At 57.7% G+C, this 27,343-nt stretch overlaps 2 protein-coding genes across 5 annotated transcripts in view; one reads left to right on the top strand and one right to left on the bottom strand.

Moving 5' to 3' along the window:
- GRAMD4 (GRAM domain containing 4) overlaps window positions 1–16,922 on the top strand; it is a 76,122-nt gene extending 59,200 nt beyond the window's left edge. For all 3 annotated transcript variants that reach the window (XM_074326590.2, XM_088795806.1, XM_074326591.2), the window contains 15 exons: window positions 1,655–1,716; window positions 3,827–3,959; window positions 4,464–4,489; window positions 5,002–5,093; window positions 5,527–5,618; window positions 6,609–6,657; window positions 7,872–7,943; window positions 8,322–8,365; window positions 8,440–8,549; window positions 9,593–9,750; window positions 11,266–11,410; window positions 12,146–12,239; window positions 13,041–13,125; window positions 13,759–13,827; window positions 14,457–16,922. In XM_074326590.2, coding sequence (XP_074182691.1) covers window positions 1,655–1,716; window positions 3,827–3,959; window positions 4,464–4,489; window positions 5,002–5,093; window positions 5,527–5,618; window positions 6,609–6,657; window positions 7,872–7,943; window positions 8,322–8,365; window positions 8,440–8,549; window positions 9,593–9,750; window positions 11,266–11,410; window positions 12,146–12,239; window positions 13,041–13,125; window positions 13,759–13,827; window positions 14,457–14,561 — 1,336 coding nt within the window. In that variant the 3' untranslated portion in view covers window positions 14,562–16,922. The remainder of the gene's footprint in view (window positions 1–1,654; window positions 1,717–3,826; window positions 3,960–4,463; window positions 4,490–5,001; window positions 5,094–5,526; window positions 5,619–6,608; window positions 6,658–7,871; window positions 7,944–8,321; window positions 8,366–8,439; window positions 8,550–9,592; window positions 9,751–11,265; window positions 11,411–12,145; window positions 12,240–13,040; window positions 13,126–13,758; window positions 13,828–14,456) is intronic.
- Window positions 16,923–18,622: 1,700 nt separating this feature from the next.
- The window catches only part of CERK (ceramide kinase), a 32,294-nt gene continuing 23,573 nt past the window's right edge, over window positions 18,623–27,343 (bottom strand). Inside the window, exons 9-13 of one of the 2 annotated variants that reach the window (XM_074326595.2) lie at window positions 26,410–26,515; window positions 24,865–24,941; window positions 23,912–24,117; window positions 22,772–22,980; window positions 18,623–21,008 (exon numbers count right to left, since the gene is read on the bottom strand). In XM_074326595.2, the coding sequence (XP_074182696.2) occupies window positions 20,936–21,008; window positions 22,772–22,980; window positions 23,912–24,117; window positions 24,865–24,941; window positions 26,410–26,515 (671 nt within the window). In that variant the 3' untranslated portion in view covers window positions 18,623–20,935. Of the gene's footprint in view, window positions 21,009–22,257; window positions 22,507–22,771; window positions 22,981–23,911; window positions 24,118–24,864; window positions 24,942–26,409; window positions 26,516–27,343 lie in introns of those variants that run through there. The other variant, XM_074326593.2, reaches the window with a different exon arrangement.

Below are 27,343 nucleotides of genomic sequence, written 5' to 3'. Positions count from 1 at the left end.
TGCTGGAGTGTGCTGGCCGGAACACCTGACACAGCGCCTGCCCTGTCTTCCTTTACGTTTTTAAACCAGCCACTGCTGGCACGCCATGCCATCCGTCTGTCTCCCACGTCCAGGGCACATTACAGGCAGTTCTGGTTTTCCATATTTGGGGCAACGTGAAGGAGGTAAAACTCCCTGCCACCTGGAACAGCTGGGTGCTAAGTCTCCACCCTTCCTCCCCTGAAGGCAGCTTGCAGCCATTAATAGCTAAATACCTGTGGCTTTCTAGCAGGTGATTGTGTTGAGAGAGCACACAGCCAGTGACGCAATGCTGTCACCGTGCAAACGTCAGCAAGCACAGCACCTCAGGAAGCCCCCACCAGCCACCCAGGCCCTCCCGTAGCTTAGGCAGGGTCACATCCTACAGGCCTGTGTCCTCACGGACGCCCGTTTGTTAGTGCTTCTGGGTGAGCTGCCTCTTCCGGAACCCCCGGACTTGGTCAGGGAATGTCCTGGTCCAGAGGCCTCGAGGGACTGGAGGGAGCCCAGCCGTTGTAGGGGGTCCTGGAGCCCCCTGCGTGCCCTGGGCTCCTCTCCTGTTCCGTTTGGTCAGTAGCTGCGGGCACAGGCCACTTGGGCAGTCTGGCCACAGGAGCGGCCCCTCCTCCTGACCACGGCTTCTTTCCCTGGACTCCACCTCTGTCCATTGCTTCGTGAGGCCGCAGGCATCAGCTGTCCTGCTTGTTCTCCATGCTTCCTGCTCCAGGTTAGGACGTGGGCTTACAGTCCCTCGGACTGGGGTGGCTCCTGGTGAGGTTGGTGTGAATAGCACTGTGAACAGCAGAAAGCACACCCCTCCTCACTGATGCTGAGGGCACTGAGGTCTCCGGCCCTCCTCTCTCTGTCCTGGAGGCGCCCTCTGTACCCCACCAGACCCCACCGAGGTTTGCCTGGGGCACCGCCTTTCCCACATCCTGGGGTCCCTGTTGGACCGGGAGGTCTGGGAACCACAGGAACAGTGGGAGGACTCCATAGCCCAGGCCAGTGCAGAGTGAGGCAAGCGGGCAGGTCAGAGCATGGGACGGGCACCGCCTGAGGATGGGGGCCAGGCCAGCTGCTGGGGACCAGCTCCGTCAGGCTCTGTAGCTGGCAGTCAGGTCGATATTTGGATCTGGCAGCTCCAGGAGAGGGCGCCGAGGCAGGGTGATCAGAAGTGGCCGGCTGCAGCAGCAAAAAGCCTGGCCAGGTGTCCGGCATGGGCCGAGCTGGGGCTTGGGTACAGCTGGCCAGGTGAGGGAGCCACCCAGCCTGTGGCTTCACGGTGCTTGGTAATTATGTTTGTTGTTAAATATCTTTGCTTTAGCAGGTCAATTAATTAGCAGCATAGAGCTATTTATTCTGAGCTTCATGATAAAGAAGCAAATGTGTGAAAATTAATAGGACAGAAGAGTTATATGTTTATGAGGCACATATTTATCCAATCATTAAAAAGCAAAGTGTTCCTGTTACGATGCAGCTCTGTGTTGCCTGGCTATTGTCGTAACCAGCATTTGAGGGAGCCACCGAGCGGGAGCAAACACTTGTGTGCAGGACGGTCCCCTGTGAGCGCCAGAACTGCACAGCCCAGGCTCGCACCTGGTTTGAATTAACACAAGTCTTGCTCCTTCTCTTCAAGAACTGAGGAGCAGACAGCACAGCAGCCTCCGAAAAGCCAGGCCCAGGTCACTAACGGAGCAGGTAGGCCCCAGCGGGTGCCGGCTGGGTGGTGGCGGTGGGTGTTGGTTCTGTTCTGGGCACCTGCTCGTATCTGGAGATGTCCCATTGGAACTGGGTTAGTGTCTCTAGTTGTGAATTGCTGAGTTGTCATAGCAAATGCAAGTCATTCCATCAAAGCGTGACTGTTTCTCATAGACATCCAGCGCAGGTTTATTTCAGCCCTTCCCCACACAGAAGTGGTGCCGTCATCACTGGCAGCCAGTTTCCAGTGGCTGGTCGTCCCGGCAAGGGGATGAGTGAGCAGCGGGGGCAGCCATGGTTGGCATGTGTACCAGCGCGCCCCAAGTCAGGACCCAGAACCCTTTTCTCTGTACCTTTTCTTCCTGCTCTGAGCTGTATTCTGTATCTCACTCCACACTTTGCACTTTCTAAAATTCTCCTTCCAAGGATGGTGTGGGAAGAAACTGGATTTTCCATCTGGCTCTCGAGGGGCTCAATCGAGATGGTCCCTGGTGCCTGCATCCTCGGCCCCTAGGGCCCCGTCCTGCAGGCTGACCACTCATGGGCAGCCCCCTGCCTGTGCCGTTGAAGCTCGGAGAGTTACCCCGAAGGGTCTTAGATTTAAGCCCTGCCCAGTGTAAGGGTGGGAAAACAGGCCTGCGAGGGAAGGCCTCTCCCAGGGGCAGCCGCTAGATCTCGGCCAGGTCAGGGCCTGCCCTGCTTACCTTCCAGAGGGGAAGATGGCATGCTCTCCTCCTCTGGGGTCCCCGGTGCTGGACCCATAGGCCGGCTGGCCCAGGAGCAGGATTGGTAGCTACATCCTGAAGTCCCTAGTCGCCTTGTGTCCTTGGGCTCCAGGGCCAGTGGCCCAGGATCCAAGCCAGGAGCAGCAGAGGAGACCCCAGGACCCCACTGTGCATGGCGATGATGAACCTCCTACAGATGTGGGTCATATCAGAGGAGTGAGGATGCAAGACCCTAACGGCCTGGGTCCTGCAGCTGAGTCCATCCTGAGAGCCGTGGTTCCATGAAACGGTGGGCTCTGCGGGGAGGTGGAGGGAGAGAAGGAAGGACCCCACCAAGTGTGGCCCCAGGATGAGGGTGGGGACAGGCGCTGTGTGGGTGCGGGGGGGGGGGCTGCAGCCAGGGCAGAGGCCTCAGGACCGCCTCAAACCTGACTGCTCGGAGCGGGCCTGACCGAGACCTGGGGGTCGGCAAACTACAGCCCCCAGTCTGCTTTTACATTTTGTAACGTTTTTACATTTTTTAATGGTTGAAAAACATCAGAAGAGTATCTCATGGCAGGTGAACGTTGCATGCATTTTAAATTTCAGCATACATAAGTATTTTTCGTGGGAACACAGCACTCCCATTCTGTTACACCTGTCCACAGCTGTTCTTGAGAGCGAAGCAGTCAGAGCATTAACTAGCTTGTTGACCCCACGTCTCTCCCTAAAAACCCTGTCGTGTTGAGAACCCCTCTGTGCCTGGTGGACTCCGGGCATTTGTGCAGGAAGGAGTAGGCAGCCTTGACCACCGGCTCTCCGTTTCCTAATGGTGGCAGACAGCGCCCCCTGCAGGCGACGCTGAAACCTGCCTTCTGAAGGAACATATTTTGATCTGCACACATGTGCTCACGTTCCACGGGGTTCATCCTGGTTTCCTGAGTCTGTGATGTGGGTGACTTTCTAAAAGCCTTGGCTGTGGGTGAGCAGAGGCCATTTCACCCACTGGGGCCCCCATCAGGACACAGTCCCCCACATACATGCCCACTGGCTGGTATGCAGGGCCCTGGGCAGTGAGCCCTCCCAGCCACTTCCCAGCAGACCAGTGCACCCAGTAAGAGAGAGGCTGTTGCACACCCACGTGGGCTGAGAGCTGCCTGGACAGCGCCTGCTGGAGACAGCCTCCGGACGTCCGGACGTCCCGGGTTGGGTTGACACAGAGGCCCGTGTGGTCTCCATGGGCTGAGAGTGCGCCTTGTGGTAGAAGCAGGTAGGGCTCCATTTTCAGGAGGCCAAGCCCTTCACAACCTGGTGTGGCCCTCCACCCACCAGCAGCGAGCCCCCACCCTGCCCTCTGCAAGCCCCCTGGGCCCCTGCCCTCCCCAGACTCGCGCCTGTCCCCGCAGACCGGCGGAGCCAGGGGCTGTGCCCCCGCGTGCAGAAGTGGTTCTTTGAGAAGTTCGGGGAGTACGTGGAGGACTTCCGGTTCCAGCCTGAGGAGAGCACCGTGGAGACGGAGGAGCCCCTCAGCGCCCGCAGGTGGGGCCCTCGGGGGGCCCGGGCCAGTGTCTCAGTGAAGCCGTGAAGTGGCTGCAGGAGCCCCTGGCCCGGCTGCCATGCCGAGCACAGGCTTTCAGGGTGGCAGCGTCCCCCACTGGGTGGTCTCAGCTGTGTTTTGTGACAAACGCTGTGTGGCGATGGTGGGCTCAGGGCGGAGTGCCCACTGCCCGGGCCTTCCTCGTGGGGTCACGCGCCTGCTTGGTAAACTTAGGTGCTCTTGTAGGCCCCTGGGTCCTGAGGGTGCCAGACAGGCCAGGCCCCTGCTCTCAAAGGCTCAGGTTCCTGGGGAATGTGGGCAGGAGATGAGGGATGTTTCCATAGGCAAGACCCCGTCCACAGTAGGGAGCAGCAGTGAGGCCCATCCGGGCGTGTGGCTCCTGCATGCAGGGCCACCTGTGTGCCCCGTGTGCCAGCAGAGCACTGTAGGCACGGGCTAGGGGAACGCAGTGGCGGGTGAGTCACCTCCTTCTCCCTGTCTTTTAGGTTAACTGAAAACATGAGGCGACTAAGTAAGTACTGAGCCGGGGGCGGGGGGGGGGCGGCGGGGAAGGGGGTGCTGGCTGATAGGTGTGGGTGGGGCTGGCCAGCAGGGGCTCTGGGATCTTGCACTGAACTGAACGTCTTTCTAGAAAGACGGTTTTCAGTAATTCCCACTCCAGCCTTCCTCTTGAGGCTGTTGGAAGTATGTCCCAGGCCCACCCCTTCCATCTGTCTCTCCAGGGAACATGTGGAACAGTGGTGCTTTCCCAGATAGCTGCCAGGGCTCAGGGGATGCAAACAGGCTTCCCAGGCCTCCTTCTCCTGTGTGCGGGCACAGCTGTGGGGTGGGGGCATTTCCCTGCGGGGCAGCCGAGAGCCCAGGCAGCGCTGGTGCAGGGGTCAGGCGTACCCGGAGCCTGTGTGTTTGCAGTTTGCTTTGCCCGTTTTGGTTCCCTCTCTGCTGGTGTGGCCAGCCTGACCCCCCAGGTATACCTGAGGGCAGGTGAGCACTGGCCTGACCGTGCCATCATTCTGTCCCCAGAGCGCGGTGCCAAGCCTGTCACCAACTTTGTGAAGAACCTCTCTGCCTTATCCGACTGGTACTCCGTCTACACATCTGCCATTGCCTTCACTGTGAGTGCTCCCTGGGGGGGGGTGTGCATCCTCCTGAGGTTGCCCAAGGGACTCACCCTGGCTTTGCAGGACAGTCCAGGGATGCCACGCACTTAGCCTCAGTTTTCCCAGCTGTAAAGTGGGCGTGGTGATGGGTGGTTGGGAGATCAGACGAGGGCCTTGTGTGTGGCCCAGGGCCGGCCGCAGGGCTCCGCCTGCACAGAGACGTCCCACAGCAGTGTTCTTGGAAAAGGCCTCGCCACGCGTTGGTCTGCCTTCTGGGATGGTCAGGGACGGGACGGCAGGGAGGCTTGCCTGCCACTATAGACCCTGGGCGTTCCTCCCACCAGGTACAGGCTTCTGCATCCCTGAGCCTCTAGCGTGCGGCCTGCCCGTGGCCAGTCCTGAGCGCCATGCCGTTCCTAACCGTCCCCCACCTCTCTCCCACCTGCAGGTCTACATGAATGCCGTGTGGCATGGCTGGGCCATCCCCATGTTCTTGTTTCTAGCGATTTTGAGGTTGTCTCTCAATTACCTCATAGCCCGGTAAGTGAGCTGGTCTGTCATGTGTGTGGCTGTGCTGTCTCCCTGTGTCACACACACCTGTAATACATGCCTCTCTGGCTATGCCTCACGCATTGGCGTCTGGGGGGTTGTCCTCTGATAGGCTCCCAAACCCCCCAGGAGGAGGATGCCCACCCCCACAGTTTGCTGCAGCTGCTGTGGGTAGTTCCCAAACTCCTGTGTGGCCGTGGTGCTGGCCTCAGGGCCACGCTAGTCCTTCGGTGAGCTCCGTTTTGGCAGAAAGGCTCCCCTCAAACCTCCGGGAAGACAGCTCGGGCGTTGAGGGAGCTGAGAAGGCTCTGTGCCCTGGGAAGTACCCGCTGGCATTCGTGTGACAGTGAGCTCCGGGTGCTACCTGCCCCACTTTGTGTTCTCTGAGCAGCCCTCTTGAGGCCGTGGGGCTCCGTTGGGAAGCCAGCACTCGGGTGGAACCCCTGTGTTCCCAGGCCGCCGGGGCTAGCTGAGCCTGCAGTCATCCTCACAGTCACCCTTCCTCCCACGGGGCCTGAGAGCCCTGCGTTCCGTGTTGTATACTTTTACACACTCACTTTCCTAGGTGCCTTCCTCTGCCTCCTCAAGCTGGTTCACTTGAAATGTTTTTCATAGAAAATAAAACATTTAAATACTGTGAGGGGCCGCCATGCCCAGACGAGACTCGTGTGAGACTCGTCAGCCAAAGGACGGCAGCTGCTGTGTCACTGGCTTGTTTCAAAGGGCTTCTTGCACCATCACTTCTGGGGGCTTTAAATGTGTCCCCCACAGGAAGGCCCCCTGGGGAGGACTGGTGAGGGAGACCTGAGTCCACAGCAGGGAGGGGCCCTGGTGGTCTCGGAGGTGAACGGCTGGGGCTCCTGAAGCCCCTTCTGTCCACTTTTCCGGGCGCTCCTCTCCGAGGGGAGCTCAGGGCCTGGCATGTGACGTCAACCCTGAGACGGCGCTGTCTGAAAGGTGTGTGTTGTCTCCATTTGCCAGGGGCTGGAGGATACAGTGGAGCATCGTGCCAGAGGTGTCCGAGGTGGTGGTAAGTCCTGGGAGGGCGAGGTCTCGTCCGTTTCCACTGGGTTGGGCCTCGAGCTGGGTCCTCTGAGGTCCCCCGAGGCCTCCAGGTGCAGCTCTGTGGGCGCCCACCGGGAGCCCTGCCTGCCCAGGAGAGGTTGGGGGGAGGAGGCCAGCCACGCCCCAGCCTGGAGCCGTGGGCAGCTGCACCCTGACCCCTCACCAGCTGACACCTGCAGCGCCCCTCACTGGCCCAGGCTTGGCTGCTTGGGAAGAGGTGGCCCTGCCCTGACCTGTCCTGCTGACCCCTTCCAGCAGGATGGGATGTGGGGGGAGGCAGCAAGGGAGCCACTCTCACCCCCCCAGAACCCCCTGTAGAGGGGGGTGAACAGTGAGCTGGACAGTGGACATGGAGCGTATGATCAGCTATGACTGTAGCCACCTCCAGCCCGCTGCCTGACTTTGTAGATAAAGTTTTATTCACACGCAGCCATGCCCACTCATTTCCGTGTGCTGTGGCTGCTTTGGGACTGTAACAGCCAAGTTGAGTAGCTATGACAAACACCCTGTGGCCCGCAGAAGCACAGGTATTTACCATCTGGCCCTTTACAGAAAAAAGCTTGCTGACCTTGCTCTAGACGGGGACTCTGGGCCCTGGGGCAGCACCACTAGGTATGGGCAGGAGGCCTCTTAGTGCCTCCATGAGGCTCGTCAGATGTTTGAGCACCTACTGTGTACATGGAGCACGCAGTAGGGGTGCTGAACTTTGGTCATGCCTGTAGGGCACCCTAGGGGTCAGGGACAGCATCTGGGGGCAAAGTTGTACCTGCCTGGCCCAGCACCCAGGAAGCCCTCAGGAGTTCTTTGTTCAATGAACTCAGATAAGCAGGGTGAGGTCAGGGCCTCCCCTTGCCTCAGTTTCCCTGCCTGTAAAGTGAGGTGGGGGGACTGCATGGTTTCAGGTGCACCTTCGAAGGTGAGAGTTGGAGCCATAGCCCTGCCAGCTGTGGTGCCTGCTGCCCACCCACCCACTCAGGTGCCAAGGAGGGGTGTCCACCAGAACAGCTGCCCCGTTTACCCCCTCATGCTGGGTTCCCCAGGGACGTCTGTCCCTTTGGATGTGTGGGGACAGCAGAGTGACCCAGGTCCTGGGGCTGGGAGGCGTCCGTTCCTTTTTTGTCAGTAATTTCTTTGAACTGTTAAATTTCAGTGGAAATTCTCTTTCCCCTTTGACTGAAGGAGCTGCCAAAGGAAGACCTGACCGTATCCGAGAAATTCCAGCTCGTGCTAGACGTTGCCCAGAAGGCCCAGGTACTGCGCTGGGTTCCGGCCCCAACCATTGGGAAAGACAGCCCCGATGGGTGGGGAGGGTCCTGGTTTAGTCTGACAATGGTGCCTGGTGGTTGGAGCCATTCCCAGCCAGGAGGACGCAGCCAGCTCCTGGGAGAGGCACAGAATTGGGTCTATTGTCACTACCAGCGTGTTAACCCGCGATTCAGACCAGACCTATCACCCCATCCTCAGCCTGGAGCATCGGGCAGGACCACGGGGCACTTGGTGCCGGGTTGTGGTCTCAAGGGGAATACATGTTTCTGGGCAGCCCGTGAACCTGAACTTAGGGCCGCCCAGCTCTGCTGTGTGGACCGACAGCCTGGGGTCTGTCGTGACCGCAGTTGCTTCTTCACACAGAACCTCTTTGGCAAGATGGCCGACATCCTGGAAAAGATCAAGAAGTAAGTCCTGGTCCCCAGCGGGCCGCGCCTGGGTGTGGCCCCGCCGCCCAGCTGAGCTCCCGTCTCCCTTCCAGCCTGTTCATGTGGGTGCAGCCTGAGATCACCCAGAAGCTGTACGTCGCGCTGTGGGCCGCCTTCCTGGCTTCCTGCTTCTTCCCCTACCGCCTGGTGGGCCTGGCCTTGGGTGAGGAGACGCGCGTGGGCTGGTGTGGCACGGGGAGCGGCCGGCCTCTGCTTCCCACTGGGACATCTCCCCAGCACTGCAGCCTCCAGGCCGCTGAGAACTCGCTGAGTTCTTTCCTCTGAACCTCAGCCAGGGACTACCAAAGTGCTTAAGTCTGGGAGAAAGGAAGGCCGTCTGAAACCTGGAGACCTCGCGGGTCGGGAGGTGGACGGGCCACCCCGAGACCGAGGTTATGGTCCTGCGCTGCCCCCACCCACTCAGCTGCACTCCCCAGAAAGTTGCACCCCCCTCCCTGGGCCAGACCCCGAGCCCGACCTGTGCCCTCCTGGTCTGTGTCCCCAGCCTGCAGCTGGCACGGGACCTGTGCACAGTACATGGGTGGGGGCCGTGGTGGGGGCTGTGGTGGGGCCGGGTCTGAGTTGGGGCATTGAGTATTTGGCCTTGCAGTTCAGGGGTCTCACGGTCTGGGCCACTGCCCCCATCCACCCTCAGCCCCCCAATGTGCAGGTGGGTCTTTGGTCTCATCGGCACCTTGCCTGCACCCATCGCCAGGAAAACCAGGGCTGACAGGCATGTGGCCTTGGGGAAAATGACAAAAGCCTGCTAAACAAAATGACCTCAGTGGGCCATGCAGGCGCGTTGTCGTTTCCCTGGGCACCTGGGCCGGGACACGCGAGCTCTGACCTGGGGTAGCCCACGGCCCTGAGGGCTGCCTGCTCCCCAGTCAGAGGGCAGGCTGGGGACACATCCCCAGAGTTTTCCTTCACCTCACCCTTATGTTTTTGGAGCTGGTTTTGTTGTTGGTTCCGACCCACCCTTGGGTTTGAGGTAACACAAAAGTGGATGATGCCCCCAGCTGGGGTCACGTGCCTTAGCTTCCCCTGCCCTGCATTGAGACCACCAGGGCCTCTGTCCCAGACCTGGGCTCCAGGAGGCCGTCGGGGCCCTGGCCTCCTGCCGCTCACTCGGGTGTAGGGCTGCCATGCTGAGCAGATGGGCACAGTGGCCGGTCCCGGGTGAAGTGGGACTGTGTTCTCCCCCAGGACTCTATGCTGGAATCAAGTTTTTCCTCATCGATTTCATCTTCAAACGCTGCCCGAGGCTGCGTGCCAAGTACGACACTCCCTACATCATCTGGAAGAACCTCCCCACCGACCCCCAGCTCAAAGAGCGCTCCAGTACTGCCGCCGTCTCCCGCAGGGTGAGCCCGGCCTCCAGCGGGGGCCACACTCCCATTTTGTGTTCACTGTCTGTCACCAGAGAGCTGAGGTCCTTCCGATGTCATGGAGCCCTTGAAACAACTTAGGGGTTTTCCCTGATCCCCAGCTCTGCCATGAAGGGCCAGCCAGCCCTGAGCAACGGACCGCTGCTGGCGGAGGCTGGGCTGGGAGGCTGGGCCAGTCTCCAGAGGAATCCTGCCATGGACTCAGTGAGGAGCGGGCCCCGCTGAGCCAGGCTGGCCCCAGGCAGAGGGCTGGCAGGGTGTGGGGTATTGGTCATGGCTGCCCAGAGCCTGGGGGCCTTGAGAGGAGGGAGCCCTGGTAGTTATTGCTCTGTGGGTGGGTGCTGGGTCCCACTGTCCCTGGCTCTGAGGCTCGGGCAGCAAGATGGGCCCACCTTATGCTCACAGGCTGGTACTGGGCCCATATTTCATTCACAGTGGAAAGCTATATGGGCATCAGGCACCATGTACTGAGCCAACCTGTGTGCTCTCCTCGAGGTCTCAGACAAGTGGGGATGTTCTGGGCCTAGTAGGACTCCCAGGCAGATCTAGGAAGGCTTCCTGGAGGAGGTGGCATTGGATTGCAGGGTCTTGTGTGTGAATGTTCTCTGAGGAAAGAGTGTCTAGTGACTGCTTGATACTTTTGTCACTGGGAGGGAAGCTCGGGGTCAAGTGTGGGTCAGGCTTCCCGGGTTCTGGGATAACAAAGCTTGTTGCTGGGAGCCCGACCTCACCAGCTGGGTGTGCAGCCAGGCATGTGTGAGCTAGCGGATGGGCTCTGGTCACACAGATGGCCGTGGACCTGAGGGAAGAGGCATAAAGGCAGGTACCTGACTCCCTGACATGGGAGCAAACGAGGGCCCGTCCTGGCCCTGGGGTGGCTGGGATAGGACCTTCCTAGGGGCCAAGACTGCTTAGTGCTGGCCACTCTCAGGGGAGGGAACAAAGGAGGGGTGGGATGAGGGCTTCCAGGATGGAGGGCAACCCCGCCAAGTGTCGTGTGGGCCTGTGTCTGCGCCTGCAGCTTGCTGAGCCAGTGTATTTGTGACCTCATGTCGCGTGGACCCACTTTTTCTTTTGTCACGGTCATATGTGTGTCTGTTGTCTCCTTTCTGGCCAGCTGTCAGGGCACGACAAGGTATGGCGTCCGTGTAAAAGACCCCTCCTCCCACTGTGACCTGATGCTGTGCATTGCCGTGCTGTGACTGTTTGATATTTTAATGTCGCTTTTGGTGGCCTATCCCTCTGGCCAGTTCTGATTCTGAAATGTCCACCTGATCTGCCTTGGTGCTGAGCACCTGTGGCACAGTACCTGGACTGTGTGTGCTGGGGGGAAGAGAGGGTCTCCCCGCTGTGGGCACCCCCACATCTGGGCACACACGCCTGTTCACTCGTCTGTGTGTGCAGCTGTGTGTGGGGAAGGAGGTTGTGTGCGTGCCGGCCCGTCCCTCTCCACACTGGCATAGCTGACAGGGCCGGGTGTCCTCTTGGCAGCTGCAGACGGCTGCCTCGCGGAGCTACGTGTCCAGTGCCCCAACCGGCCTGAGCAAGGACGAAGACGCTGGTCGTTTCCATGGCACGAAGAAGGGCAATTTCCACGAGATCTTTAACTTGACAGAAAACGAGCGACCACTGGCGGGTATGTGTGCCATGAGCCTGTGACCCGGTTGTGGGGACCATGGCCGGCTGCCTGCCTCCTTCCGCGACTTCCTGGGAGGCAGGTGGAGCCGCAGGGTGGGCTCCTAGCCCACGCAGTGACTTCTCTTTAATAAACGAATGGCAGGAATTCAGCGGGGCCTGCCCTGACCCAGAATCCTAGAGTCTGTGTTGCAGACGCTGCCCTGAGGTCTCCCCGGGCCTGGCTGTGGCCTCTAAGGTGACTTGGGAGTTCAGGTCCCCACCCGCCTGCCAGAAAAGACCTCCCCCTAAAACTCCTAAATTGCTGGGCTCTCAGTGAACTGCGCTCTTAAAACCGTTGGCGTCTATACTGCGGGACACCCACCGCGGAAAACAAACGGTGGAGAATTTAAGTGTCGACCTTCTCCCGAGCCCTCGTCTTGTACTGAGTTGTGGCTGCAGTCTGATTTCTTTTACTCTGCTCTTCAAACGGCGTCCTTTTCCTTTAAGAAAAACAAAAAACAAAACAAACACCCAAAAACCCTGCCTATTTGTGTGGAGAAGGAAACGTCTGTTTTACAGACTTAGATGCCACTTCATTCTTGCTGTGCCACCATCCTCTCCCTGGACTTTATCTGATGGTGGAGAATGAATGTCGGTACATCTTTGAAAAACCAATGCTGATGGGTTGGTTCCAGCATCAAATCAGAGGTGGGCGTGGCCAGTGGGAAACCCAGGGTCGGTTTTGTCCCCTTAGTGTGCGAGAACGGCTGGCGCTGCTGCTTGATAAACAGAGACCGAAAGATGCCCACGGACTACATCAGGAACGGCGTGCTGTACGTGACGGAGAAGTGAGTGACCACGAGCTGCTGGCCGGGTGTGACCTGCGGGGGAGGGGTGGGGGCGAGGGCAGAGGTGCCTCAGCAGGCCCAGCCGTGGGACGGCTCAGCCCTGCCGAGAGCCGCTGCTGCTCCTGCTGGCTGTCCCCACTCCCAGGGGCCGAAAGTACTGCCTCTGAGGTGGACGCGGCCTGGGCAGCAGCTCCGTCCTTTCCCAGGCCTGCGAGACGCTCTGGTCTGAGTGCTCGTGATGGGTGACAGACAAGTCGAGTGGTTTCGCGTGGAGGGAGCTCACGGCCCAAGGCGCAGGCAGGGCCCTTGTCACTGTCCTTTTGAGGCGTAGCAGCCCCAAGATGGCTCTGCCTTTTCTCTCCTAGGGTGAGACTGTACAGAGAGCTTATCCCTGAGGCTGCCCCCTGTGTGGAAGGTGGGGGAACAGGTCCACACTTGGGGGCCATTCTCAGCCTTGAGTGCCCTTGGCCAACCGTCCCCCCACACTCAGCAGCGGCCGCTTCCCTCCCACCCCCTCACTGAAGGAACTGGCGAAGAAGACCCCCGGCTGGGCCTCAGGGACGCTCCTGTGTCTCTTGTTGCATGTCTGAGGGTTGTGATGTCATGGGAACGTAAAGCAGGTTCAGTGTAGAGCGTTGGGTTTTAGTCTTTAAAAGCTCTGAAGCTTTCTAGAAGTAATCTTTTACAACAGGTGCGAGGGGCTGTCTAGGGGGTCACCCTCCGCCCCGCGGGGGCTGTGGCAGCAGCCATATGTTCCCCGTGGCTCACTGGCCTGTCTGTCCCTCTGTCCGTCCCCCATAGTTACTTGTGCTTCGAGAGCTCCAGATCCGGGTCCTCCAAGAGGAACAAAGTCATCAAGCTGGCCGACATCACAGATATCCAGAAGGTGGGTGTGGCCCCGCCCTCCCCTGTCCCTTCCAATTTCAGGGAGAGCGAAGCTGGAGCCGCAGGGGCACAGGGCTGGCAGGGTTTAGTTGGAAGGTGGACACGTTTAGGAGGAGACCGGGTGCCACCTGGAGGCTCCTGTGGGCATAGCTTCTGCCCACGCCAGGGCTCCCGTTCTAGAAGGCCTCTGTGCAGAGCCCCTCAGCTCCCATCCGTGTCCGTGTACCTCCCTGTGGGTCAGCGCCCGGTGCCCTTGCAAGGATGGGAAGTGGGCCCAGGCAGTCAGGTGCCTGAGCCCGCTCTGCCCACTGCCTCCACCCCTCATCCTCAGGCCCGTGCACCTCAGGGCAGGTTTAGGTGAAAGTGCAGACAGCTGTCCCCACTTGGGCATTTTCTAACCATTTCTCTCATGTGGTCACGTAGAGTGGACCCAGGTGTGTGCGGTGCCCAGAGGAGGGGCCTGCACGCAGTGTGGGTAGCTGGGCCCACTTGCTTCCCCTTAGTCACAGAGTCAACCCTAGGCCCCATGGGTCTTGCCATCTGGGGGATCCACGGAGGCGGCTGCCCTGGGTATGAGGAGGGTGGCACAGCCCTGGTCCTAAGAGAGGCCCGTGGTGACTGTGCTCGTCTTTAGTACAAGGTCCTGTCTGTTCTCCCGGGCTCGGGCATGGGGATTGCTGTGTCGACACCATCTACCCAGAAAGTAAGTGCTGGGCAGGCGGGTGGCCCAGGGGATTGCGGGGTGGGCCCAGGAATGAGGCTCTGAGCATCCCTGTGGCCACTCAGAGGCAGTGACCGCCAGGGTTCCAGCCTGGTAGAGGGGCCCAAGAAGGCCTCTACCTACCTCCCTCCTTCCCTCCCTCTCTCCTCCCTCCCTCCCCCTCCCCTCCCCCCTCCCTCCCTCCCTCCCCCTCCCTCCTTCCCCCCTCCCTCCCTCCTTCCCTCCCTCCTTCCCCCTCCCCCTCCCTTCCTCTCCCTCCCTCCCTCTCCACCTCCCCCTTCCCCTCCCACTCCCCCCTCCCCCCTCCTCCCTCCCTCCCTCCCTCTCCTGTGGCCCCAGGAACCTGCTGCTGCATTGAGTTCAGGTCCGGGAGGCTGAGCCTCACAGGGAACGAACCAGCAGTTATTCAGGGAGGGAGGGTGGCACTGGGGGCCCATCCCCTGCCTTGGTTTCAATGAAGCCCAGCCTCTGGGTGGGAGGGGCTCTCCCCATGGGCACCCAGACCTCATGTGTCCCCCGTGGATCTGGCCCAGGGCCAGTCAAGGCTGGGGTGGGTGGCCTTGTCCTGCATCAGCCTGGCCATGGGCTCAGTGACTGTTTCTTCCCGGCAGCCCCTGGTGTTTGGTGCCATGGTGCACAGAGATGAGGCCTTCGAGACCATTTCCAACCAGTACATGAAAATCACAGCGGCATCAGCATCCGGCAGTGATAGCTAATGTTGTCTTTCCCAGGATACTGCTGGACATTTTTTTGGTTTTTGGTTTGTTTTTTTAACACTTTGGTAGTGGGAAAATAATTGGATATCCTCATGATCTTTTTGCAATAATTCCCCTCGATCTGTGGTTTCTATTGTGTTCACCTGCGTTTACAGACCCCTCACGCAGGGGTTGGGGCACTCAGACGGTGCCAGCCCGCCTGGTGGGTGAGGCACGTCTCAAACAGCTGTGGACACGGAGGCCACTGGAAAGGATGACGTGCAGGACACACTGTCCCAGCAGCTGCCAAGCACATCTTCTCTGTCCGCACCTGGCCAGAGACCTGGCTCTCTGGAGGCCGGAAGCTCTTCCACACCAAAGCCATAGCTGAAGGACATCAATGACAAGGGACACAGAGGCCCCTTCACTAGCCTCCACAACGGCCAGTCAGTCTCACTCTTCCTTCAGTGGGACCCCTACCGCATGTCCTCCGAGCGCCATCTGGCTCGGCCTTTGTGGGGCTGAGGGCTGCAACAAGGGCTGGTGGGAGGGCCCTCGTGCCTCAGGCCTGGGCCTGGCCCACCGTCCGTAGGGACCACCTGCTATCGGCCTGACAAGCCGGCCAGGAGGCCTGTAATCGGCACCTGACGCAGGTATGGAGTGTCATGTAGGTAGGAGCATCTTTTTAACACTTTGCTGTTTGGAAAGGCCCAGAATGTCCCTCAGGCTCTCGGGGGTGCTCAGGCTTCTGTGGCTCTCAGGTGAAAACCAGCAACGGCATGGCAGGTGCCAGCCTCCAGGTGAGGGAGGGGCTCCGGGGCTCAGGTGGGCCAAGCTGTGCAGGGACGCTTGGGAGGACACTTTGGAGAGTGACCATGGGCAGAGCCCAGAGGTTTGTTGCCAGGCAATCTGCAGTGTTCCACGTCCCTGCACCGGCACGCACGTGGGTGGGAGCGAGCCCCTGCCCCCTCCAGCTGGTCTGGGCCCTGCCCCACCTAGGAAGCCACAGCCCTTGTGCCGGTGGCCGGGCTCTGTCCATTCTGGGGCAGCCCTGGAAGCCAGAGGGGGTCAGGCAGGCTGGTGGCCTCTGCCAAGGACGCGCTTGTGGGGTTGGGGCGGGTCGGCATGGCCGGCCCCCAGTCCGCACACTTCCCAATGTGGATTCCTCCAGTTCCTTGACTTGTCCTGAGTCCTTTGGATGTCACTGAGATTGTTGTTTTTTGAAGAAACAGAAGATTATATTTTTTACAGAGAGCAAGTTGTTTTTCTTATTTTTGTATCATTTTTCAGATGTAATTTTTACCTTTGCTCCGATCCTAATTTGCTGGTTTGGGTAAGAGATGGGTGGCACTGCTCGTCACCCCTTCCCTTGCTGGGGCCCAGGGAGCGCTTCCAGGGGAGCCACACCAACCAGCCAGATTAAGCACACACCCCGCCCCAGGCGGTGAAATCTGGGGACCTGCAGTGTCCACCTGGCTCTCGGTCTCACTGGCGCTGGCGATCATGTGATTCTGTAAGTCGACCTTCTGAGAATGAAGGCAGAACCCACTCTAAACCTTGGCTTTGGCCCCCACGGTCAGCGCAGGTGGACTGGCTCTCATGGGCCCCAGAGGCCTTGGGTACACCCAGGGGACACACCCCAGAGGGACTCCCCAGTATCCAAGGCAGGCAAGGTGGGCCTTGAACTGCCCCCAGGGACGGGCTGCGGGGCGACCCCTGTGGGTGCTGCTCCAGCGCCCCCTGTGGCCGCACGATGTCAGCATGTGCGTCTTCGTAAGCACGACTGGATAGCATGACGGGATTCTGTCCCCAAGCTCAGTGGGGGATGGTCCCTGCTGTGGAATAGGACTCCCGCCTTCGGCAGAGCACGGTGGTTTAGTTTGAGTCCCTTTTGTGGAGAAAGGGAGATGAAAACTGACCTCATGCCAGGGTGTGGTCGCATGGCCCCAGCCAGGTGGGCCAAGAGATGCTGGGGTGCCAGATGGGCTCCTCGAGTTGCCCAAGGGGCTGGGGGCAGGTCCTTTGGATGCCCAAGGGGTGTGCCAGGAAGCGTGTGGCCCTGCCAGGCTCCGAGCTCTCCATCCAAGAGGACCTGTGGTTTTACTGAACTGTGTAAATCTGGGCAGAGATTTAATTTCTATGACTAATCACTGAGCTAGAATGAATGTTAAATTTTTTATGTCTGAAGCCTGAGTCTATTTTGCATCTGTAAATAATCGTTACTAGTGTAACTCTTGTTCAACAACAGGGTTGTTCCGGATGAAGAACTGATGAAAAAAATCCCCTGTAACATTTTTTTAAAGAAAACCTTGTTTGTTTAAAGAAAAAGTCTTGTATAAATTATAATTTTTATTTAAATAAACCTGAACTGCTTTGTGCTAAGGCGAGGGCCCCAGTGCATTGTGGACAGCAGGTGGCCCAGGACCCCTGCAGCTGCCACTGCTGGACGGCAGGGGGCGCTGGGCACCAAGGCCACCTGGGTGAGGGGTGAGGGGTGAGGGGAGAGGGCGGTGGGGAGTGGGCTGTGGGGTAGGGCCCATGTATACTGAGAGGTGGGGGGGGCAGGACCCCGGTTCCAGAAGACGGGAGGCTGATGACGGGGTGGTGGCTCAGGCAGGGGCATCGGGACTGGCACTGGGGGCAGCGGGGAGCGGTGCCATTACCCCGAGGGTGTACAGGGAGCAGAGATGGGCAGAAGCAGTGCCTTGTGTATGGGGTACAGGTTCTGGCCCCACCCAGAGATGCCTGCCGTGGGGGGCCCTTGGCGTCTCTGGGACCAGGGGCTACTTGCAGCCCTACCCCCAATGGCTGAGGTTGAGGTGCAGGAGGCCTTGGAGGCTTTGAGGCACTGGGGCAGAAGGGGCCCCAGTGACGCTCGTGGCTCAGCCCGTCCAGAGACTCACTCCCGACAGAGGGACGCAGGCACCCACCCAGTACTGAAACCACCGGGATGGGACACTGACCTGTGCGGAGACCCCCAAGAGCACCCAGCCTCCCGCACCCCGAGCCACACGAGCCCCCAGGAGGAGGCATAGGCCTGCCGAGGTCACTCAGGGAGTGTGGCCTGCCACGGCACCCATTGTCCGGGGTGCAGCAGTGACAGGACCGTCCCTGGGGAACCTGTCACAAATTCTCAGGAGCACTGCTGCACACTCCCCAGGCGGCTCTCAGACACATGCCCTGATTTTCTAGCCCAGATATACCTCCTGACCCCCACCCCCGACCGCCCCCTGCCCCTCCTAGCAGCACCCCCACCCGCTCTGCCGGGCAGTCAAGGGCCAGTCCCTCCCTCCTCACACTGGGGGACACCCGCTCCCTGGAGGAAACCGTGGACAGGCTCGCTGATGGGCTAACACGTAACTGTTAGCCCCGTTTCCCTGTTGTATGCATGTGCCTTATTTAATGTAACAGTAAAGCACACATATGCCTAAGGACTGTTTTCGAAACTTTGATAACCATATTTCAGTGTAACTGGCTTCCTTTGCAAGCCTGTATGTTTTAATTTGTGCATTTCACAGCGGTTCAGACGGTCCCCGACTTACGATGGTTCAACTTACAATTTGACCTTACGATGCTCTGAAAGCAATACATGTTCAGTAGAAACTCGAATTCAGATTTTGAATTTTGATCTTTTCCCAGGCTAGCGATACGCGTACCATGTTCTCTTGTGACACTGGGCCACGGCAGCAAGGTGATTTGTCCCAATTTTGCTAATGTGAGGTATCTGAGCACGTTTAAGGCACGTGAGGCTAAGCTACAGTGTTTGGGAGGGTAGGTGCATTAAATGCATTTTCCTCGTAAGGTATTTTCAGCTTGTGATGGGCGTGTTGGGATGTGACCCCGTTGTAAGTCAAGGGGCATCTGGGCTTTTCCTGGATGGTACAGGGGAAAAAAAAAAGGCACCTAGGTGCCCCTTTCCTGCAGAAGCCATCACTCTGGCTGCAAATCAGAAGGGTCACCCCAGGGTGGGGAGAGTCTGGGAGACAGAAACGGGACAGACAGGAACACAGAGGGAAATTGTTTTTGTTGTCGAATCGGGGTTCTCTTCATAAGTACTTACTGTTTATCGTGTAACAGCCAAATTCTGTCCAAAGTAACTTTATTTTTGTCTTCTCAAACATATCAGAACAAACAGGTCATTTTCCAATCTTGAAACCAGCAAGATTAGAAAAGAAATTAAGTGACCCTTCCAGCTATATTCCAGTGACACAGAGCGGAGGAAGAGACAGTCACACCGGTTGCCCAGCGACGGGCGGTACATCACTTCGTAACTAGAATAAGCAGGAATAGGGTCATAACTGCATAACTGCTGCCTCATCGTTTCTGCGCCAGTGAGCCAAAGGAAGTTAAAACAGACTGACCCTTGTAAGTGATCTTAAGTTTTCACCATGTAGCCATGCGTTCTGATGATTTTTCTTACAGCCCCAGTGTGCGGGTGCTGTGGTCGCTCCATCCAGAGTCTTCGCGGCGGCCTGAACTTCCTGCGTGGGGAAGGTGCTTCCGTCCCATGCAGGTTATCGGGCTCTCGGCTGTCCACCGTCACACAATCTCCAAGAACACTTCCCAGGTTTGCAATGTCAGCACGCAGTCAGGCCACACTGCCAGAGCCATTTGGGAACCACGGGGCGTGGCTGGGGTTCTGGTCCAACAGAAAATGCTCACTCGCTGGCCTGGACTGTTTTTCTACAAGTGGCAGTGGATTTCCAGGCGGATTCATGCACTGGAAATGTTGACCAGGGAAGACAAAGCCCGAGGACTGATTGGGGAGACCTTGTGACGTAGCACGACTCCACACAGCGGTCGGGAGGGGCTGGGGACACCCCTCCCCCCGAGTGCCTCCCCAGCAGGGCCCACCAGGCTCCACAGAGCTGCCAGTCCTGCATCTTTGGTTTCTTCACACCCAGGAGCAAACATTAAGAATAGAGGTGGCCTGTGTGTATCTGCTTTTTACACCAGACTTTTCATCCACCCACAATTATTAAACCATTGGCCTTGCACAGTTTCATAATGTGGTCTACTAAAAAAAAAACCACTGTGACAGCTGCCCTTTTGTGGGACTGCGGGATGAAATAGGTCATTTCACGTATACTTCAAAATATAAGTCGGTGCAAGTGAATTCTAAAAATACATGATGTCTGTCAAAAGCTAGAGACTAACTGAACCCACATGAAGTGAGCGCCGGGCCTGAGGCTGCGCCGTGTACAGAATCGCCTCCTGTCACAGTCGTCTCCCGCCACAAACCACAAGTTAAGCTGCGTCTTGTCTCGCAGACAGAACTGTTCTAGATAGACCTTCGCTCGGCCGGGAGTGCGAACACACACCACAGGGCCGCAGCTCTGAGGGGCCGCCCGGGGATCCGGGCGCCGCAGCCAGCACCACAGCAGGCAGCAAAGTCAGACTAACGGTGACGACACCTACGTGCTCTTCTGCTTTAAAAGGAGAAAACTTCAATAACTACATAGGAATACATGTGAAGGTAAGAAGAAAATCTGGACCACGCATATAGACTCGAGGGCTGCACCAACATAACCCCTGGAATGCGGGGACCCCAGGGGCAGGGTCTGAAGTTTACAGAGAATTCACAGAGTGAACTTACTGCACGTCAGCTTCTTTCCGTGTCCCTCGGGAATCCCCGCTGTGTCACGTACTCTGTCGCTACAAAGCACCGGCATTGTAACTTGAAAACAGTCAAACGTGTGCTGGTGCTGGGCCTGCTGCCCGTTCCGAGCTCACGACCTGCTCCTGCCACCAGCCGGGTGTCTCAGGAGCACCACGCGATGGCAGCGCGAGACGAGGGTGAGAGGAGGCGTCCGGCTTCGTGCCCTTCGCTCTGAAGTGGTCCCACGTGGTGCTGCCTGAAGGAAGCAGGGTTGCGTTGCATTGTAGTTGCACAGCAGGAGGGACCAGTGAGCATCCTAAGGGAGCTCAGATGAAAGCAAGATGCGGCGACAGCGTGGCTGCTTCCCACAGCCCGCCCACGAGCGGCTGCCGAGGTCTCCGCGTGGATCAGCGTGAACACCTTGTATCCAGGTGGTGCCACCTGGATGGAGAACTCTCCTGCTCATCACCCCTAAAATTATTGCAATGGGGCCACTCATGGACAGTTTTAAACTCTGCGCTGTCTGTGCTGTTAAAATATAAGAAGCCCCCAAGTCAACAGTTGCTGTTTGCCGAGCGTAAGTTCTGTGAAATGCAACCCCGAGACTCACAAAACTGAAAATGCCAATGCGTTCACAAACCTTGACAGAGGCATCCTTTCTAAAGTCAAGATTTGACTATCAAAAATAAATTTCTAAATGTAACTGCATGTATCCACATAATTGGTCTGCAGTATTTCCTTGGTTTTCACACTTCTGAGCACAGTGAGAATCGGGCGGGTGGTCCGCGACGGCGCCTCAGCCGCGAAACTCTTGCTTCGAATTCTCTTCGATTCCTCGTGCGAAGAGCCGGACCAGCTGGCAGTGGACCCTGCAGAGACAAAGGGTCACACTGAAACGCTGCGTGTCCCTGACTCCAGCCCCACAGCTGGTCAAGGGCGCAGGACCGGCTCATTCACCAGGGACAGTGGGTCTCACCGTGACTGTCTTTGGGTCCAGCCCCGCAATGACTCACTCATACTCCCAAGAGACCTGTTTTGTAAAGGACAGCTGACACAGCCACATGGAAACCCGGGGAGCAGAAGACCCAGTTCTAATTCCAGCACCCCACTCGCCAGCAACCTCGGTCTCATCAGCACCCAGCTCGCAGGGCCCCAGGGACCATATGTGGGGCACCCCCACCGTATGACAGATGTGCAGGCCACATGCAGTCATGAAGGACAAGTGCACCCCACGCCAGGCAGAGCCCAGGCGGCTGAGGAGCGGGCCGAGGTCCCCTGGAGGCCCCCACCCTGCACGGCGGCCTCCAGACCGGAGCCATAGGGCCCTGGCCGGCATCACCACCTCCTCAAAGGTGTTCAGTAATAACCCCTGTAACTGAGTGACTTGCTCCTCAAGACTCGGTAACATCTGTCAAGATATGCAGGACATACTTCCCAGATGCCACCCCGAATTTTCAGAGTATCCCGTTTCTCTAGTAAAACCATAAGCCAGCATTAAAAAAATTCCATTTCCTTTGCTTGTCACATGACTCCACAGATGCCAATCCCTGTGAGTACGACTGGCTTGGTGGGTTTTCCTGTGGCCTCGTGGCCGCCTCTCGTCCACGGACTTGACCTGGGCAGTCACTGCCACACTGACCACGTCCTGGCCACGAGAACGGGGAGCATGCAGACATGGGACTGGGGGACATTTAATAGACTGCTCTCCTCCGACAGCTCTTCTGGACACTGATAGTAGAAGAGTTTTAAGGCTGCATGTGGGCCCCGCCGCTGGCTGGTTGAAAAGCCACTTAACGTGGAGGACTATAAACAAGGTCCCCTTCAGTGCTGGACGGCGGACATCGGAGGGCACACCTGTCCCCCTCCACACGGTGGCCTGCTGGCTCGCTCTGTCACCTGTCAGACGTGATCTGCTCTGTTATGGTCAGTGAGTGTCCAGTTGGGTTTTCTCAAAGTAGACCAAGATTGGAAAGACATTTGCAAACAATCCAGAATGCTTCTAGAACTTGACGCTTATCCTCTAGTCTCCTACAATTTGTATGCCCTCACCTCATTTAATAGCCTTTAAAAAAACTTTGTCTTTCCATGGGAAAAAAACCTCTGCACTCGTATTTCATCCGATTATGTAATATGTATTACATATACGACCTGTGATATAGTTACAGGTTCCTGATACTAAATACATGAGCCCCAGTGGGTTTAGGGAGGACCCACCTCCCACACGCCAGCGGCCAGCTGGTGCCTGCCCCGGGGGGGCCGCAAGCCTGGACACACCCCCCCCTGCACTTAGCACCTGATGACGGCAGCAGCCGGGCTCCTGCTGGACTCTGAACCCGGGACTCACAGTGGCCACAGAGGCCGTTTTGTCTGTTCATTTGTTTTGTTGGGAGGAGAGAACGCCAGGCGAAGAGATCAAGGCCAGTGCACGAGAAAGCGGGAAAGAATAAAATCAAGGACTTCAGACCCTGTGAAAATGATCCGGGCAGCGGCATCCTCCCCAAATGAAGGCAGTGCCCCCCGCCCCGGGCCACTGCGACGCACGCGTGGCTGAGGCTCACGTCTCAGGACGCAGTGCTCACCTGCAGACACGCGCTGACCAGGGCCTGCCCTCGATGGCAGAGCTGACACTCACCTGACCTCGATGGCAGAGCTGTTCAGAATCTCCCCGTCACAGTTCCAGGAACTGTTGGAGACGGTGCAGCAGCATGAGGGGTGGTGACTGCAGATGCGCCCGAACCGCTGCTTCCCCCGCCCGCTGAGGTCGCCGTCATCGTCCTCCACGTGCTTCGACACAAACTGGAATTTCTTGATGCGATAAACTTCAACAAAAGCGAAGTCAAACTAGCAAGAGAGAGGAAAAGATGTTCTTACAGTTGCTGTGCTGGGGAGGGGACAGCCCTGTGGTCCCCAATGAGGGTCGGCCAGTTCTCTGAGTGTGCTCAGCCCTCCTTGAGGACAGGGCCACTGGGCAGTGCTCTGAGCCGCTCCGTCCAGCTCCCTGGACAACTGCAGATGGAGAAAATCTGATACCTGCCTCCCCAGGCACTCGGCAAAACACTTGTACTGCTTTTGGAAATCTCAGCTCATCCACAATGACAAACATTTGTAAAGAATTCTGGCAGCTCACTGGCAGTGACCCGTAGAATTCTTTATCGTTTTGACAAGTCACTTAAAAGCCACTTAAAAATACTAGTGGACTGAAGGCAGTTTTTGTGACAGGGAGTCCGCTATTGTCCCTTAACTCTTTGGAATAAACTTGCTTCTCTTTCCACCAAAAAAACACACAAAAAAACTGTTGGACTAGATCTTAAATACAAGTTAAAAAAATGTGTTTACTAAAATCAGAGACTAACCACAAGTTCGATTTCCCTGGCTCAGACTCAGGGTCTGCCCTGCTCTAATGACACAGACGCCAGAGACGATGGACGGCCCCTGGGAGCGTCTGCCCACCTGGGAGCCCCCTGCAGGTTTATTGTAAGCGACCTGCGAGGGCAACGCAGAATTTCACTGTATCGTTTTGTTCTGTTTTTAAACAGCAGGAGAAATGAGAGGACATGTGTAAACATTCACGCCTCCTAGTTTCTGTGCTCAGAGGTTTCGTATTTTTAAATGAAATTTGACAAGGAGTAATTGTGACTGACAGTTGAAAATGGGGAAACACAAACAGAAACAGTCTGCCTTTCTTTCCCCCGACTGCAGTGCTGGGCTCACAAGGGACGCCCCAAACAGAAGCGGCCCCGACACAGATCACGTGGCGACGCACCGCCCTCACCTGGTCGTGCTGGTTCGTGTGCCGGACGAGAAACCTCAGGAAATTGAACCTGGAGCATTTCCGGATGAGAATGAGGTCTGAAGACCCGTCTCCCAAGTGGGCGGCCGGGGAGAGGCCCCTGGGGCTCCGGGGACACGCACAGGACATGTTTGTGGCGTTGATGGCCAGGAACTTCCCGCAGACGACTTTCCACTCCTCCACCTCGTCTGAAGCACAAAGAAGACGTTACACTGGATGCAAGACAGCGGGCAGGCGGGCGGGCGTCCCGATGACATGGGACAGGGCAGTCTCTACACCCCCCTGGTTTGGACACTCCAGGTCTCACTCTGGCCACATGCTCGTGCGATCGACTACCATCAACACAGGGAATGCCCGCAGCGAAGCTGTGTGACCATGCTGCGCCCAGACGGTCACCTCCCTAGAGGCAGAGCTGTGTCACTCATCCTCACGTGGGGACTTTTGGACGATTTAGAACAGGGGTCACCTAATCTGGCCCGCCATCTGATTTTGTGTGGCCTGTGAGCTAAGAATGATTTTCACATTTTTAAGTGATTGGGAAAAAAAAACCAAAAGAAAAATACTTTGTGACCGATGAAAATGATATGAAACTTAAACTTCAATGTCCATAAATAAGTTTTTGGAACACAGCTGTGCCCATTCCTTTCCGAGTGGCTGGCAAAGCCTGAAGGCTCTACTAGAAGCACTTAACAGAAACACTGCTGGCCCCACTCTCGGCTGGAAGCAGTGACTCGGGAGACGGTGACATGGGCGTTTCTACAGCCTCTCTGCCCAGAAGTCTGGCAAACGGCAACCATGTGTTGCTGCCTGAGGCTAAAGAGAAGACGGCTGTGCGGGGCAAGCCCGGAAAAGGGAAAGGTGGGCAGTGACAGGAGGCAGATTCCGACACAGAATTCTGACACACTGAGCAGCGGCGTGTGTTCAGGAGACGTTACCCGTGTTCTCTAAGCCGTACAGCGACTTCTTCTGCTCTTCCTCCAGCTGCTGCCGGCTCTGCCTGCACACAAAGCATCTGAAAGACAAGAAGGCCTCCTCTGACAAGGGGATACATGTGCTTGGCGCAGGCAAACACTTTAATTCTCGTATCATAAAAAGTCCAACGTCAAAGGCTTAGCTGAAGTATTCCTTCTGCACGTGAATTTGAATTCTCGCCATTAGATCTACATTTAAAGTCATGCATGTCACCATGTCCTCTGCCACCGTCTGTAAACACTATAGAAGCAGAGTGCCCCAGGAGGCCTGTGCACTGAGAGCTGACCTCTCGCCCTGATGTGAGCACGGCAGTGGCTGGAAGAGCGTCCAGAAAGGCCCCGACCCCTCCCCCCCCGAGCCTCCGGGCTGAGCCTGTGTTCGCTCGCGTGACAGATCACAGTGACCTGCGCAGGCGATGACACGCAGCGAGGAGCTCAGGGCTAATGCGGACCCCAGCCTCCGGGCTCCATGGTGTCTGCCGTCAGCCCCGCTGGACCACGCGCCCAACAGGACAAGCGTTCACACTGGCGCAGTCGCTGAGTGTGGCAACACAGTGGCTCAAATACCATGTACAGCCCCAAATTCTTCACGTCAGGAAGGAAGGGCCGGCAGAAGACTTAAAGGAAAAGCACGGGTCCTTCAAAACCCACGCCCTCCTCATCCTCAGACCACGGAGCAGGGGCCAGATGGTGGACAGACGCTCCGCTGTCCACATGGGCCACTGGGCCATGTGACTGATTTTAAGATTTATTTCAGGTTCTGCTTTAAACGGGTCACATACTCCGAACTGTATTGGGAGGGCACTGGGTCTCATCGCTGCTGCTCATCCACGTGTTCACACGCTCAGAGCCTGTGACGGCCAAGCCTGTAGACTCCAGCCGCCACTGACTCACCTCCCCTCTCCTGGGGCTGCTCCTGCCTGTGCCCACTCCCTCTGCTGGGTGCTCAGGGGCTCGGCTGGCCCTTCCTAACTGCAAGGTGGGCACCCCCTCACCCCTTTGGAGCCAGGGTCTCTGCTGCGGTGGGCACAGGAGGCTCCACGTGCATCTCCTGCTGAAAATGCCTATTCCGTCCAGTCACTTTGCCTACGGTCCCGTCCAGTGTCCAGTGTCCAGCACACACAGCTTTCGCTAAAGTAGTTTTGTCTTTCGTCGTTTCTTGCATGGATTTTTCATGCCCCGCAATGGAGGCAAAGGAACCCCGACAGGAGCAGGCAGCGTGATGTTAGCCCTCCCCCGGTGCATGAGGTGGCCTCATCCCAGCACTGGGCCTCCCCTCGTGTCCCATCCGTGGCACAGGGACATGTCACTGGAGGGGTCCGGTGACACACCCTCTCCTCAGGCGCGTGTGGACTGGACAGTGCTACATTAACCTGTGCTCTCGCTGGGCACAAAGTCCAGCGTCCCCAGCCTACGTCTGGAAAACACCTGTCACTACTGCATAACAGGCCCAAACCTGTGCTTTATTTCATACTGTTGGCGATAGAAACACGTCAGCACCGCGCTTACCCTGCCCGGCATGGTTTGCTATCCCTTGGAGACCCCACTGTGTGCTGTGCCGGCAGGAAAGACACTGTCCCTTCATAGCAGTGATGTGACAGGAAGGTCTTCAAACCTGAGGGCAAAGCGCGACGGAGGGAAAACATCCACGGTCATTTCTTGGTGATGACACTGGTTATCAGCGTCAGGTACACGAGTGACAGCAAATCCATCTAAAATGCTTTCTAACAGCAGAGTGCCTGCAGGGGGGAGGCACGGGGACCAGAGGGGAAGAGCAGGGTCCCACCCTCCCGCGCTGGACGGCACAGCTCGCTGCAGGGCCAGCACCGTCTGAGCCGCCGAGTGACGGAGCATGAAGGGAGCTGGCTGCACTGGGCAGCTGGTCACCAGGGCTGCTTTCAGCGCTGGCACAGTGGCCATGATGGTGACGCCACTGTACCCCCACAACTGAAGCCTCCCAGGCCCTACCCCTCACATCGTCACCATAGGGTGACCAGTACTGGGCTGGCTTGTGCGGTGCCACTGGCTCTCAGGGCAGGTCTCAGCCTCGTGGCCGTAGACCTGGACCTGCCCAGCCTGTTCTACCAGCACCCAGCACGTGGCTGGCACTCCATAACTGCCTGTCCTGGGCACAGACAGGTTCCACTCTCCTCCTGGTGCCCCCGCCCCCCCCTTTTCCCCACTGGGTCACTCTGGCCTCTCCCCTCCCCTCTCCACCCCAGGGGGATGCCCTGCCAACTTGGTTTCTCGCTAAAGCGAAGAGCGGGCAGCCTGATCCCCACACGGGAGGGAAGGACATGACGTGGGCACTTTCATGTTATAATTTTAAAGCCACACTATAGTTTTGAGTAGAACTTTTTCATGCATAAAGCTCAAAAGTTGCTATTCATCTCTCCCCAAAAAAAGGGTTTCGATTTCAGGACTTGGAATTATTCAATCTAAT

This window comes from Rhinolophus sinicus, chromosome 1 (assembly GCF_057876585.1).
Source record: "Rhinolophus sinicus isolate RSI-liver-muscle chromosome 1, RSI-T2T, whole genome shotgun sequence".
In the NCBI taxonomy this organism is placed as follows: Eukaryota; Metazoa; Chordata; class Mammalia; order Chiroptera; family Rhinolophidae; genus Rhinolophus; species Rhinolophus sinicus.
Note: the sequence above shows the minus strand (reverse complement) of the source record. Positions and strands in the feature narration are given on the sequence as shown.